Source organism: Cephus cinctus, unplaced genomic scaffold (assembly GCF_000341935.2).
Source record: "Cephus cinctus unplaced genomic scaffold, Ccin1 Ccin1_scaffold0280, whole genome shotgun sequence".
NCBI classification, from domain to species: domain Eukaryota; kingdom Metazoa; phylum Arthropoda; class Insecta; order Hymenoptera; family Cephidae; genus Cephus; species Cephus cinctus.
In genome coordinates, this window is record NW_014332988.1 from 34,221 (window position 1) to 48,864 (window position 14,644).

General features: G+C 48.9%; 2 protein-coding genes across 6 annotated transcripts in view; both read right to left on the reverse strand.

Moving 5' to 3' along the window:
- LOC107266036 (proteoglycan 4) overlaps nucleotides 1–12,776 on the reverse strand; it is a 41,478-nt gene extending 28,702 nt beyond the window's left edge. The window contains exon 1 of the mRNA XM_015736109.2: nucleotides 12,628–12,776. The gene's annotated coding sequence lies outside the window, so the exon portion shown is untranslated. The remainder of the gene's footprint in view (nucleotides 1–12,627) is intronic.
- A 1,037-nt stretch (nucleotides 12,777–13,813) lies between these two features.
- LOC107266040 (radial spoke head protein 9 homolog) lies at nucleotides 13,814–14,560 on the reverse strand. Of its 5 annotated transcripts, none has more exons than XM_015736116.2 (2): nucleotides 14,298–14,560; nucleotides 13,814–13,962 (listed from the first exon to the last, which is right to left on the reverse strand). In XM_015736116.2, exons 1-2 carry the CDS (start codon nucleotides 14,522–14,524, stop codon nucleotides 13,941–13,943), a joined length of 249 nt encoding a protein of 82 aa, XP_015591602.1. In that variant the 5' UTR covers nucleotides 14,525–14,560; the 3' UTR covers nucleotides 13,814–13,940. The 5 variants fall into 5 exon arrangements, with proteins under 5 accessions (XP_015591602.1, XP_015591601.1, XP_015591603.1 ...); XM_015736115.2 differs by having other exon boundaries at nucleotides 13,873–14,211; XM_015736117.2 differs by having other exon boundaries at nucleotides 13,884–13,978.
- Nucleotides 14,561–14,644: the final 84 nt, after the last annotated feature.

The window sequence follows — 14,644 nt, forward strand, 5'->3', positions numbered from 1 at the left end:
CCCCACCCCGCTCCAGGCTCATACGTGTGTTCTAGATCCTTATCGTCGGACGTATGTAGCAGCAAGCAGGTGAACCCATAAGTCCGGGGTCAAGGGGTCAAAAGGAATTGGCAAATAGTCATTTTGACTCCCGTTGGCGAAGCAGGAGCTTTTGAGAAATTGGAGGCCACATCGACAATAGCGCGATCGATCCGAGTCTCGTAATAAGTTTTTCTATTTGTCCGCGTCTGGCGACGCGTTCGCGCACCATATATGATCTACGCGTAATGCGAAACTATGCGCGGCACGCGTGTCTCTACGCACGATGGAACGCATAGCGTACGCGCGATAAGCATCTCAAATTCCACAGCATTGGGGCTCGAGAGCGAGGAGGCCGATTGGCGATTCTGACTGCGGAGGCGGAATTGTACCAGGAGGTAATCGCACGTGGAGCAGCGCCAGTGACTCCGAGTGTGGCGCGCCTTAACGAATTTCAATGGGGAGACGGTGCGCGGCCGGCGATCGGCTAACGAGTCCAAGCTGCTCGTTAGGACCTCGTAAGCGGCACCTGCTGCTGCTCCTGACCCGTTAGGCGAATCCTAGGAACTAGAGAGCCTGCGTTGCCAGACTAGGGCGCCCAATCATATATTCCTCGATAGTCACTTTGGACGCGGACTGTACCTACCCATGAGAAGCAGCATGGGCGCAGCATGGGGGCAGCGGTAACGGCAGACAGGTAGGTTAGGATGAACTATTATGGCTGACATTGGCAAAGGACAATTGCCGTTACGTCGCCGCAGCTCGTCAACGGTACGGGCGAACCTATTGATTTCTAATGAAGTTAAGTCAACTTTCCTTCTGAATTCATTCATAAACCGTAGCTACTTGGGATCCCAAGTGGACGTAGCGGCAGGCAGGTAACGAGCCTTATACAGGGTGGCGGAATCTAGCGTATCGAGTCTACTCACGTCGGCAGCGTCGCATTTTCGAACAGCAAAAGGGCAAACGCCCATTCTCCTAAGGACGATTTTCACATTTTTTAAGACCTACTATCTTGAGTCCATCTTAATAAATTATCGATCCTCGGCGAATCTACTTGCTTCCGTGGAGCACCGCATGTGCATTGTTTATAGGAACTGTCAAGTCCTCCTGCGATGGCTCCTGTCCCGCCGCTGGCGCGACGCCCGTCTCCGCGAGTCACACAGAGCAACAGGAAACGGAAATAGTCATTATCCCTTTACCTGCTGGTAAACAGGTTTACCAACACGTAGCCCGGCATGTCAATGAAGTGACTACTCGACGAAAAAACCAAGAAAGGGAAGAGAAGGACACTTTGTTAACGTCGATTCATCGAGAGGCGCCGTGTCCCACTGCGTGGTCACTACTACTGCTACTGCTAGTCGTCGTTACAGCAAATTAATAGAGAAAATTAAGTCTCGCTCAGTTTGACGTTCCTAGTCGCTACGTGATCGTCCTAAGTGGGAGAAAAGAAAGACGTAAGAGCACGCGACGAATTACAGTCGACTGCGAAACGTCTGAGCGCATGAGTTGCGCCGAGCCGAATTTCGCAAATCAAGACTCAGGTAATTAGCTGCAGCAACAACGCTCTCTCGCCTTGCCGATTTTTCCTTTTGCTCGTAGCTGCTTTTTCAAGATTTAGCTGCAGCCAACGAAACTGGCAGGAAATTGGCAATTCTTGTGAATTCATTGTGTCAACCACTGCTGACGAATTCTTTCGAGTGAAAACCCAAAAATTTGGCTTAATTTTTCAAGGAATCAAACTGTAAGAGGTTATGCACACCAAGGGCATAGGTCCGTATAAAATTGCAATAAATTATAGCCTGTATCGAGGGTCCATTACGGGGACGAGGAAAGAGCTGAGGAAGAGTCAGGTCACGCTAGGATCTACTCCTACGCAGTATGACTAATGCGATGAGAAGAAGAACGGAGCTCCAGACGTCTCGAGTCCACGAGGTCTTGTGGACGTGCACTTGTTGCCGTAAGCCTTAAGTTATGCTTAGGAAATTTCGTTTGTGGGACCCCTGTGGGAAAGATACCGAGAAAGGACGACATAGTCCCGAAGGATTGATGATCTCAAAAGACGATATAATTTTCCGTGAGCCAGCTACAGACTATACAGCTGCGAAAGGTAGAAAATGGAAAGACGAGGATAATCCTTGAAAGGACAGAGTTTGGTCTTATCGCTACTTGAGAGAATAATCCTCGTCTGATGAAAGAAAGGCGGCAGAGGGCCACTGAATAGACTTGGTAATGTTTGCTTACAGACCAGAGCAGCAAGAAATGCGTTTCCGGTTCTAGAAAGTACACCCTGGCCTTGCAGGTCAAGAAAACAAGACTCTGGTTCTGTTATCCGTGAGCTGTAGTACGTCATACGTATTAGTCATAAAGAAATTGGGAAAAAATTCGAGTAACGGCCGAGTCGGGCAAATTCTGAATTGCGGACGAAACCTCCACGAGGGTCGCATCATTCTGATTCCGACAATTCGCGGTGCAAATCGGTCTGCTCCGAGAGAACGCCGAGGGTTACTTTCGTATTGATTGTACAGGGGATGATTCATGGGTTCGTTTTCCCTCTCCCTGAACTCTCCCTGAACTCTCCCTCTCCCGCGAGCAATGCCCCCGCGATTCTAAGCGACCCCTTTCTACGAAACTTAACCTGCAGGGTGCGAAGGCTACGAATACATCAAGCGGGGAGACGGACGGGGTGGATATCGGCCGCCGACAGCCGGACATTTTACACGAACTACCGGGTCGAACCTAACCGAATCTAACCGAACTTAACCGAACCTGCTTTCCGAACCCTCGGCGTACCACGTAGCTCGATTTCCCCGTGCTGACCACATCCCTGCTCCATTGCCTACGTCGAGACATACACGTACATTAGTTCCTCGACAAAGTCCAGTTCAAATTCGCATCTGCATATAGAGATACTCATGGTTTTCAGTCGCAATTCATATAAATAATAACCCATCTTCCTCCGAGAGCCAAGAAGAGCCAAGAAGAGCCAAGAAGAGCCAAGCCCTGGGTCCCCGCCGCCTCAATCGCCAAATCTAATTTGCCGTAACTAATATAACCAATGCAATCGTGGATCGTGGATCGTGGATCGTGGAGCCGGACGGACACTGGCTCACGGAGTACCTGGCGACGACGATCCTTCCCTCCCGATAATCGCGTTAATAGCTGAGTCACGTGCGCGCTCCGTCTATTTGAAAAGCCCTCCGCCCCGACTGCTATATCTAACCTACCCTTCCGCTCTAGTCACCGCAATTGCAACAGTGTCTCTTCGGGACACGCGATTCCTTCCTTCGGATTGGCTTCGACTGCAGTTATACGGTTCTTGTCATTCTTCCATAGCACAGCAAGAATGTCCCATAGAAACTGCAGCCTCCTCTTAAGGTATACGGCAAAGGAATCCCATCGATACGATGCTTGGCTTGGCAGGCACCTGCCTGCCTGTTGCGGCCAACTTATTTTGAAGGCGCCGTGAACAGCTGCCTGGCAGCGTCGCGAGTATTGCGAAACCAAAAAAGGATCATCGGTATAGCGGCAGCAGGACGAAGGTAATGCATTTGCTGTCGAGTTATAGAAAGACTTCAGATTGCGGCTAAAGCGTGGCCGGAGGAAGAACACCGTCCTGGCTCCGTTACCCCTTCCGCTTGACGCGCTTGACCTTCTCTTTAATTCTGTTGCGTAGAGGCTCCTACGGGAAAATACTTTGACAGTATACCGAAATCCGTATACCGGTCCATGAAGACGCATAGGCACAAGGAATGGCGCACTGAAGTGCGAACTGGACGCAGGAAGTCCGGATACAAAAGGAAACTATGGACGAAAGTAAAGAGGCTAGAGACTAGTGGTAAGGCGATGCGAGGGTAGCTCTATTCTTATAATTCCAGTGATGCCACTCCTGCTTCCACCCTCCGTTCGAGCTCTCTCTCGTTTCCACGATCGAAAATAGCAGCCGCGAGGACAAAGAGACTGCAGCAGCTCGCGCTGAGGCTTTGCTGCGCTTTCGACACCGAGGCGACACGTATTCGCTCGCGCACATCTGGCTACATCCAAGGCCGGCCAATCAACTTCATTCCCGTCCGCTGGTGCTGTAGCTACTTTCACGCGCCACGCGCTCAGTACCTACTGCGATTCTGTGGGCTCCACACGCACCAAACGCACCTAACGCACACGCATTCGCAATCGTCAATTCCGAAGTCAAGGACGAACTTCGCTATTCGATGCGTTATTTATATATCTTCGTTATTCGCAAACCGACACGTGGGACGTGCTTCATTCAGGCGTCCTGCACCATTTGCGCTCTCGTGTGTCAGGTTTATAAGAATGACGCGACGTCCGAAAATCAAAGTCTAACTGAGTCAGCGCCTTTGTCCGTCGATCGTGCATCAGCAGACCATTCCGTCGTTCTCTCTCCTTCGGGGAGGGAAGGTGGAACGGGAAAAGATGAACGAGTCCTTCTTAACGATCTCGCACGCAGAGCCTATAGTCTTGTAGAAACTTACTTAAAAGTAATCGCATCGGTTTTACGACCCCCAGATAGGTTCGATACCACGTTCCGGTCTTTCGTGGCTTCCGTATTAAATTACTAAAAAAAAGTGGCCGAAGCCAAAGCTGACCCGATGTGCGACATCAGAAAAACACAAATCAACTCGTTTTCCTAATCTACAAGGACATTAGACGCTCGACATTATAAAGATTCTTTCCTCGGACGGCAAAGCAGGCACGCGTGAGCCGGCAGTCCGACACTCGAGTATCGCTGCACGCAGCCGATTTTTAGGTTAAAGTAAGAGAGAAATTATTGTAGCGGCAGAGACAGAATAAGAACTGAACTTGTACATTCGATACTTCCTGCTGAACGCGGAGATTCGCTGAAAAGATTCGACTGACAGCAGGTACCCTCTCTCTCTCTCTCTCTCTCTCTCTTCTCCCTAGGCTGGATACTCCATAGCTCAGGACACGAGGATGGTTGTCGGCTGCTCCTGCAGCAGCAATGGAATGAGCTAGTACGCTAAGCAGGAAACATAAAATGCCTTGCGCACCCCCCTTATGGAGGTGGGTGCACCTCTCCCAGGATTACGCATGCTTCTGCGGCTTATACAGGATGGAACTAGCTGAGGGACCTTCGAATCGGACCACCATGGGTCCTCCTGCAGGTATAGGCGAGCCAAGTCAGCGTGCAAGACAACCGGTTTCTTCGATGTCTGTTTGGCGAAACACCTCAATTGCCAGGACCAAGGAGTTCCCTCACTGCAGTTACATTGGCTACGCCGTAGCTTCAGAATATTTCCTGGCTTCGATCGATCGTCTCTAGCTCGGAGGCTGATTCTCTAGAGCCTCGAGAGCAACTCGATCCCCGAATATAATCCGCAGCCCAATTTTCGAGCCTGCTGCTACGAGGAGCCCACAGGCCCAAAGGAATTTCAAACGCGAAAGATAACTTTCTAGCACAATGCCGTTGCACCGGCCTATCAGAGATATCCTATCGCCCATTGATCTCATCTACTCGTATTCGCACTCGCATTCGACCTGACACTACGAGCCGCGCATTCTGCACCGGTGAATGTCGTCAGCCGGCAGCAGCAGCAATAGCAGCGACGAGCCAGCAACGTTCACAGAATCCCCTCGAGGTGTTTATCCTTTTTTATTTTTTCCAAGCGAGTCTATTTCTTTCTCTAGTGCGAAATTCTCTCTCACTCTCTTCTCTTGGATATATTCAGCCTGATCTGCCTCTGTGTGTAGAGAAAGAAAGGCGACGCGCAATATGCAGCCTGCGGTGACTCATTTCAGGTGACGCGTTACGTCATGGAAGCCTGGATAAACGAGCCACGGAGAGAACTGATCCCACGGGAGAGGAAAGCGAGAGGAAGCTGTTGCTGAAAGAGGTAAATGCACGGGTTTCCAGGCTCCCATTGACCCTGTGCCTCGACGCATTCTTCGCCGTGAAGCCCCGATGACGCGTAGCAAGTGCTACTGGCCGCGATAACAATGATTGCCTAAGGATCACTCGCGCGTTCTCCGAGCCTGTCTCCGGGATTCTCTCCTTCGTCTTAACGACCTGGCCCCCACAAGGCCAAAGACACGCTCCATTACGCGTTCCGTGGCTCCGTGGAAATGAGTCCAAGGGAAAAACTATTGGCGTCCCGACGACCTCGCTCGAGACGTAGACGAGCGTCGCGCGCACCATGGGGATTAAGATCGCCAAAGGGATGGAATCCTTCGAGCGAGAAAAAAGTCCTTTTCACTCCTACTGCGGATAGTCTGATCACGAGGATGAGACTGTGGTAACAGCCGAAAGAGGAGATAAAGATTAGGGGAGAAGTGATCCCGTACAAGAGAAAATAAGAGAAATTTCCCTCACGTATCGAAGGCGACCTTAACCTCGACCTAGGCCTCTCCCGTTTTATTCGGAACTCTTCAACCTAAGCCAGAACGAGCACGCTGTAACTGGGAGAGCGAAAATAGAGAGAGACGGTGAGGAGGGGGAGCACAAGGGGCAACACGGCCGCTGCCTGCTGCCTGCTGCACTGCTCGGCCAGTTTCAATCTCAACACGTCTCACGACGAATTGATCGAGTTAAGTCGAGCACAAAGAGACGAGCGCACAGCAGCCCGTAGTCGCCTCATTGTCCCGGCAACAGGACCAATGGAGGACCGTTTATTCACTGAAGAGAAGCCCGGAAAAGTGGAGCCGCGTCCCACGATGTTCTCGGAGGTATCGAAGGAGGACGGAGGCTCCGAGAGTCATCCCGCTAAACCCCGAGCAATCTCAAAGAGAATGGGAACTTATCTCGTGTAAATATTTGTCGCTCGAGGAGAAGCGTAAATCTACGTGGAGATAAATTCTATTCTTGGGACGGCTGCGCGACTTCGCCTCTTGCTAAGTTAAACACGCGCTTTATACGCGTTTACGAGCGTCACGTGTAACCGATGCTCTTTCGCTTCTTCGAGATTTCTTCTTTCTTTACTGCAGATACCTACGATAACTGAACCTCGCAACGAAAACCCGCCTCGACGAGCCAGACCTTCCTCAACCGTCGAAAACGAGCTCTCAATAAATTTATTACAACATGTAGCTGTAACCGGCTCTTCCTCCTTGGCCCTTCGCCCTTCGCCCTTCGCCCTTCGACCTTCCACTTTCTCCTTGAGCCCTACGTTCTCAGACCGCTTTACGTTCTTCCACGTTATTTATAGCGGCAGTTGGCTCACCCGGAAAGGACGAACTTCCCGAAAGCAAGCCGCACGCACTGCCCCCACACTCATAAAACCTACGAAGGATGCAGTACTTTTGATAAACTAATATAATATAATCTAACCTAACCTCACCTAATATCACCCAAATATCCTCATTACTTTTCGGCATGACTCACTGTACGCGCAGTTCCCTTTGCGACTCGTCTCTAGTGGACGCTATCTGATCGCATCACCTTCGGCAATTAGCTAATGAAGGTAACTTTTGGACAGTAACGACAGTATCGACAGAATCGCTGAATTTCCGAAGAATCGGATTGATTCTAGTTGAAGAGTCTTTCTTCTACGAGAGAGAGAAAGAAGGACGGCTGGAAGGAGAGTGGCACTGCTACGTCCTAACGCTATCTGCACGTGCGTAATTCCCATTATGCGGAGCGTCTGTTTTCTCTGAAGCGTGCCTCTTGCATGCGACCACGAATTCAAGTCCAACCCCACTCAGAACTATCCTTAGCTACACTACGCTATTCCGTCCGATGGCACTGGCACCACCGTAGTCATCACCCCGACCAGCAGGAGGAGGCTTCGCGCCTCGGAGTTTATATTGTAGAAGCAGGCGCCTCTGAATGGACCACTCTCTACTCGTACATACAATGCATCCGATAGCGGAGGTCGTGCGTGGTACATCGGGAGCATCGCCAGCAGCGATACGCGCTCACCTACGTAATCTGCATTTTATACCAATCCTGAACTGCCTGCAACAGCCATCCAGATCCGAAAGGCTTCTACAAATGGTTCCCGTGAAAGCTCCCGCAAATGGCCCCGAGCCACGTCCGAGACTTTTTTCGGGACAAGGGAGCTAAGCCGTTTCGGGAAAAATATTTCCATCGTGCTGGCCCACGGGGAACGCACGGGGAACGCACGGGGAACGCACGGGGAACGCACGGGGGGACTCCCCCCATTCTTTGGCGTAATCCAGCCGCCAGACGAATCTCTGAGATTTTTCACCGACGTAAACTCCATTGGCTGGGACGCCCGTGATCTCGAGGAGATCGATGATCAAAGCTGGATAGATAAATAGAAGAGACGGAAAGGGGAAGAAGGAGCCAAAGAGGCTTTGTGCAGCCCTGGACTCCCGAGAGCGTGGAATGCGGGGGAGAGTCGTGTACTAGGGCACGGATGGTGAACAGCTGCCAGCTACGGTGGCCCGTTTTGTGTTCGTATGCCCCCATAACCCTCATATAACCCCCATGGAACCGTGAAACATCCATCGCCCTAGTCAAATAAAGGCACACTCGCGACCACGCGTCACTCGGACCAGACTCTCGGCTCTCTTTCTAAAAGAATTCGCTGCCTGCCTTAAAATTCTCCTTACGATTATCGCCGATAACTTCACGCTGCCCTCAGCCGCACGCACCCTCAAGCCAACGTTGCGTCTCTCCCCCCACGTCCTCCATCCCCCTTTGGGATCCTAACAAACCGAGTCATCTGCGCTTTCTACATTTTTTAAACCTTACATGCCGTGGTGGCGTTTACGAGGCAGTGTACGTACCGGTATAATAAAAGAAAAAGAAAAATTTCATTGCGTGATAATAGATAATAATCGTTCTGGAATCCGACGACCACGTGGTCGCGGCAGAACACGAGGGACACACCGAAGCGCGGGCAATCGGCACTCCTGCAGTGTGCAGCGTCACGGGGACGCGAGGGACGCGAGGGACAACGTGGCGGCTGGGCTGGGCTGGACTTGGCTTGGCAAATAAATTTAGCCGTCTCGTTCGCACTCGGCCACGCGACGTCGTGCAGCAATGCAACCAGCCACAGACTCAAAGCGAGCTGCAGCCGTAACGGACGTGCCAACGTTCAAATTCACTAACGGGGAATCTTGTACTTGCAACACTTCCGCGCCCTTTCCGTTCGCACGTTGTCGGTCAAACGATCAACTTTCCAGCGCAGCTTTACCGACGGCGTCATAACAAATGCCGAGGCGATATCTGCGACAGCGCGGATGGTCCAACTGATTGTGAGTATAGAGTTCCAGAGGGCGGAGAGGCAAAGAGTGACGGGACGGGGGAGCCGCGAAGGAGTCAAACGAGTTGTGTTTTATTCGGCGCAACGGTAACATTGTTGTAACTCGAGAAGATATTGTCCACTTGACAACGGAGCCACCGTGTGGAAGTAAAGCACTCCAAGTGCACGTGATGGCCGATAGCATTCTCGTGCGACCGCGGGCTCCCCTGAACACCGCAGTGCCTTCACAAATTTCCTGGCCCTTTTTCTCTTGGAAAAGAAAGAGAGGAAATCTCCACAATAAGGTGCACGTTTAGACGTGGCTGCGACACGGGTAACGACCGATGGAAAATCGGATCGACGGAAAATTTGAAGGCGTGAGAGAGAGAGAGAGAGAGAGAGAGAGAGAGATTAGGGAAGCGAGTAAGATAATTTTGATATACTCGGATAGGAAGGAGGAAGAAGACACGCAGGAGTCTAGAATTCGCCGAGCTGTCCCTGCGTGCACTGGAGCCAATCCTGTGGCTCATTAGATCTTGCGCTTACGACCTTAGAATCCAGGCGAGCCTGGAGGATGGCCACAGCCACCTCAGAACCAGTTCTCGCGTTAAATGAGCGGTTCTCACGCATTACGATATGCCACGTTGTGTCCCTCGTAATTACACGCTCGCCGAAGTCGAAAGAGCCAGGCCAGGCCACAGGATGGCGCACCAGGCGACGCCGTGGAGCCTCGCGACGCGCGATGCGCCAACCGCAGTATACATATGTACACACATATATACAGATCTTGTCTAGTGCGTCGCGGCGACACGCCGGAGAGCCGCTGCGCAACTTCATTTTCTCTTCATCGAGCCGGGAACGGTTAGATCACCGATCTCTCATCCTTTCGCTCGGAAAAGAACCCTAGTGAATCGGCTGCCGCTAACAAAATTGCCGGTCGATCGACGTCCTATCGCTGTTGGATCAGGCCTTCCAATCTTCTATGAGATCAGGAGCCAGGAGCCATGGCAGAGATCAGGAAAATTTGGGAAATCTATTTGGAGCAAAAGGAGCAGGAGAAATCGTGCGTGCACGTGTACCAAGAGCACCAAGAGACCATAGTGACAAAAATGAGGACAACTCTCTGATTTTTTGCGAGTCCAAAGTTTCTCACCAAGTGACTCCGCACCAATTTTTCCATCGATCCACGACACTCGGATATTCTCCTGTAAAATGTAAAAAAGCACGAGCTACCCGGCAAAGAAATCGATCGGTTTGTAGTACTTCGCCGAGCGGCTGTACTTTGCTCGACTTTTTACACTTTACTCCAGATCCCGTTAGGATTTCTTCTCGCTAGCCGTAGGTTGCGCGACTCGAGGCTACGCGAGGCGAGTCGGTGCGACAAAGCGTGTCGGCCGAAACGCAGGAGAGAAAAAAAGAAAGAAACCTTACGACCCGAGTTCCACGTTGCGAATGCCAGGAGCGGCTATCGGCTATCGGCTATCGTACGATCACGGAGTTAATCAACCGAGCGCGGATGCATTATTGCGCATTCGCGTGGCATCATCTTCCCCGTGACGTTACCACCATCTTTACCGACATCATTGTCTCGTATCGGATATAATGGACGTAATTGCACGAGTACCGAGTACCGTTACACTGTCGTTCAGGTGCCTCGAGTGCTTGGCTAGTTCTCTCGCTGATCGATGGGTTCGCGAAAGACGATGAAAATCCACCAGTCTCGCAAGCTTCTACGAGTTTCTATGAACGAACAAGGGAACCAAGACGATGAGGACGACACGACGGCGTTGAGACTCAAGAGGATGGCTATTGAATAGGAACCGGAACTCGAGATCCGTGCGCAGAATTGACTACGCGACTAGAGGGCTGTACATGTCCGGCCATGCATACGAATCCAAAAGCCGCTAAGCGTAGAAGGCACCACAAGTGCTGCCACACCATTGATTTCTCCCTAACGGGAAATCTTAACGAAGAGGGGGCACTCCCAGAGAGGAAGTGAACTTGGACAAGGAGCAGCCAGAGGTTACCAGAGAATCTAGAGGATGGTATCGATCAAACGATTTTCTGCAGATTTTGGGAAACAGATGGGTTCATTGAAATGAGGTGACTAAAGATGGCCAACTGGCCTTCTGGAAGAAATCCTAAATCAATGCATCAAGTTGGAAGAACAATATGAAGAAGTGACTTTGATTTAGTAATCGAGAAATTGGGCACTACAATGAATTCGACCGTCACGAAACTCGTCTGGTAATTCTAGAATAATGAGATTAATTTATTATTCTCGAAATCATATTTGGAATTGTACCTCTTCTAAAACGACGATGAATTGCCGGTTCATTAGAGTATAATTGTCTTGTTTCATCACTTTATGGAATTCCACTTAATACGAAGATAAAGTATTAAAGAACAGAGACGACATTCAAAAAAGAATAACGTTGATTTTGGAGAATTAGCTTCGTTGGATGCGTTCCATCGATGCAACCATATGGCTTCTCGCAACGAGTTATGATTAACGACCCCTACGTTCCTCCATCACAAAATATTCTAGAATTGGAATTTTAGGGTGGTGGCACAGGATGAGGTAGTCGTTCTCCCGATCAACGGGTTGCAATCCGCGGCTCTGGTTAACCTTGAGCCTTGTGTGTGCCAGCGGGTTCGGCATAAATGGAATGTAAACAGAAAATAAAAATGCGCAAGGGAGCATGCGAGAGGATCGGAGCCATCCAGGATCCGTTGCGTCGGTTGAGCCCTGAACTTTCGCAGGATCCGCCAATGGCTTCATTCTCTCTTGTCTTCTCTCTCTCTCTGTTTCCCCTGATTACTTTGAATCACGAAGATAGTATAAACTGATTCCTCTTTCTCATTTTTCTTATCCGGCCATCCTACGAAATCTACTAATTTTTCACGGGACATGACGCTTAGTGCGTAGCGGTCTTCTGGACTTGTGACTCTTGGCGCAACGGTAATTGTACGTGATTCATGCAGCGCAGTTTCAACAGGCTTATCCAGAAAGAACAGCACACGCAAATACAAACGGTCTAGCAAACAACGTCACAGGGACGCGACCCTCGCTTACAGCGCAACTATTGACAGATTTGGGTGGGACTTATGGACGCATTTACCAACCGGTCTGTTTGTAATTTACGTATGTACGTGTATTATAGAATTTGCTAATGAACATAACACCAGGAAGAAATAATCGAATTATAAAGAAACGTACAATTTTTCTTCGATTTCTAGGCAAAGCCACGTGCTGAAAAAAAACGGGCGCTGCGTTGGAGCCGGCGTCTCGGAGTTCTACACGGCAGAATTTTATTCTCAGCTCTTTAACGATTTTTACCGACAAAGTATATCATTCCCCAATGGAATTGTCTATGGGTCACTCAAGTAAAGGTTATAGAAAGTGAATAAAAAGCTTACTTACAGTTTTCAATGAAATATCCTGGATAAATCAGTTAAAATACACGTAGAAGACACTTGTATTGGTTACGCGACAACTTCACTCGACTATGCCAGGCATTTGGCATGAGCTTTCCCATACTCCTTGGCTTCAACGACCATCGATCCTATCGCCATCTAACGGGCTTTCACCGAAACCTCATGCGTGCGCGACGACCTTCCTCAGACCCCCGCCTTCTCCGTGGCGGCGTTGAATAACCGGACTTCGAAAACAACTTTAAACTTGCCTTGGCCTTGCACCGATATCACCTCGCGCTTCTTACGAGATGTAGGGTCCAGTTATGTTACGTTATATTGAATTTTATCATGATATTCTTAGATTATATACGCGGACATGATAATCCAAGCTGCAGATCTTATGTTTTCATATAATTTTATCTCTCACTTCCTTATAAAACTCGTTCCAGGAATCAAGTACTTTAGTAACATTTGTTTATATGAAAATTGTATATACTAATTACGAACTGCAAGTTGACCCGAGGACCTCCGAATTAAATAAAAGTCAGCGCGTAATTGCCAACGTGTAACGGACGTTGGAAATGATATCACTGTCTTATGACTTGCAGTTTGTTTCATCGGTGTTTCCCGCTCACTACGATCAATATATGCTTCCCGAGATGTAACCTTACGTTACGTATACATATATATTTATGGTAATACTAAAAATTCTGTTTCAGTTTTCTACCTTTCTAACAAACAGATTTCTCATGATCACATAATACACACGCATACATATATATATATATATATATATATATATATATATATATAACATCGCGCTCTTTAAATCATAAATGGTATGTCCATATTCTTCTTTCCATGACCTATGTACAATGAGCCATAATGCGGGGTACCGATCTTATGATAAAAGGTCATTCCAGGCCAGTAAAAGCACTGCAGTATTCCTAGGCGTCCTCCTTGTAAGAATTGCAAGTCCCAGCATCCTGTAAGAACAGAACACAGATCATTAAACGTTCTCTCTCTTTCGAGTTACTTAGTTTTCGCCTTTACCCTGCGGGACGTCGGCGTCTATCGTGTCTAGAAAATCGAAAGCGTAATTATAGTCTGCTCGAGTAAGGAGATTAGTATTCCACTTCTGTCGAGGTGGCCTCGCGTGCAGGTACGACTTTAAATGCTCTGCATCCGTCATGGAGAGTCCTTCGAATCCAGGAGTTTCGAAGATCGTTCCGTCGGAACGCTTTGACCAGCTTCCACGAGGAATAACCATCGCATCTTCATTAATAGAACTGACAATGGCTGCGAGACGATCCTCCTCTTTTAATTCACGTGGTATGGCACCCTAAAATTCGTATGTTCTACCTTTGAAAATGATATGTTCTAGCCGCGAAGGAAAAAAAAGGAGGAAATAAATGTAGCCATTACGTCATAATGGCGTTTTGGATCTTCGTTGGGTGGAAAGGGTGGATTGACGTCGTAAACATTCGTTACAATGGATGCTTCACCTTCAAATTTATTAATGGCCAAAGGAGCTAAAAAACGTCCCCATTGAGTGGGTTTGGGCATCAAGAGCCACTCCAGACAATCGTGACTTGTAATGGAATGATACGAGGATCATTTAACAAATTATTAATGGTGTAATCTTCAGGTAATAATTCATTACGTATGCAATCTCACCTATAGTAGTAAACCTGATTTTTGAGGCAATCCTTCTCGTAACCATAAGCGACATGATAGTCTTTTTGAATGCCATCAATACGTCCCCAATAGAAACATTTTCGAAAATGATTTTCCTGCTGTAGAATCAGCAAGGAATTCCTGAGAAGTTGAGACTTTTCCGTACTGATGCAAACACCCACATATCCCAGAATATCTAAACTTTCAAGTAGCTTTTGACTGTCCATGTTTTCTTCGTCCAAACGAGTGACAAGAACTAAAATAAATACGAATGTATGTAAGGTAACTGAAGTAGCGCTATTCAAGTTGTAATCGTGAGTATAGAGTAGTCCTCCCTGTGCGCAGAC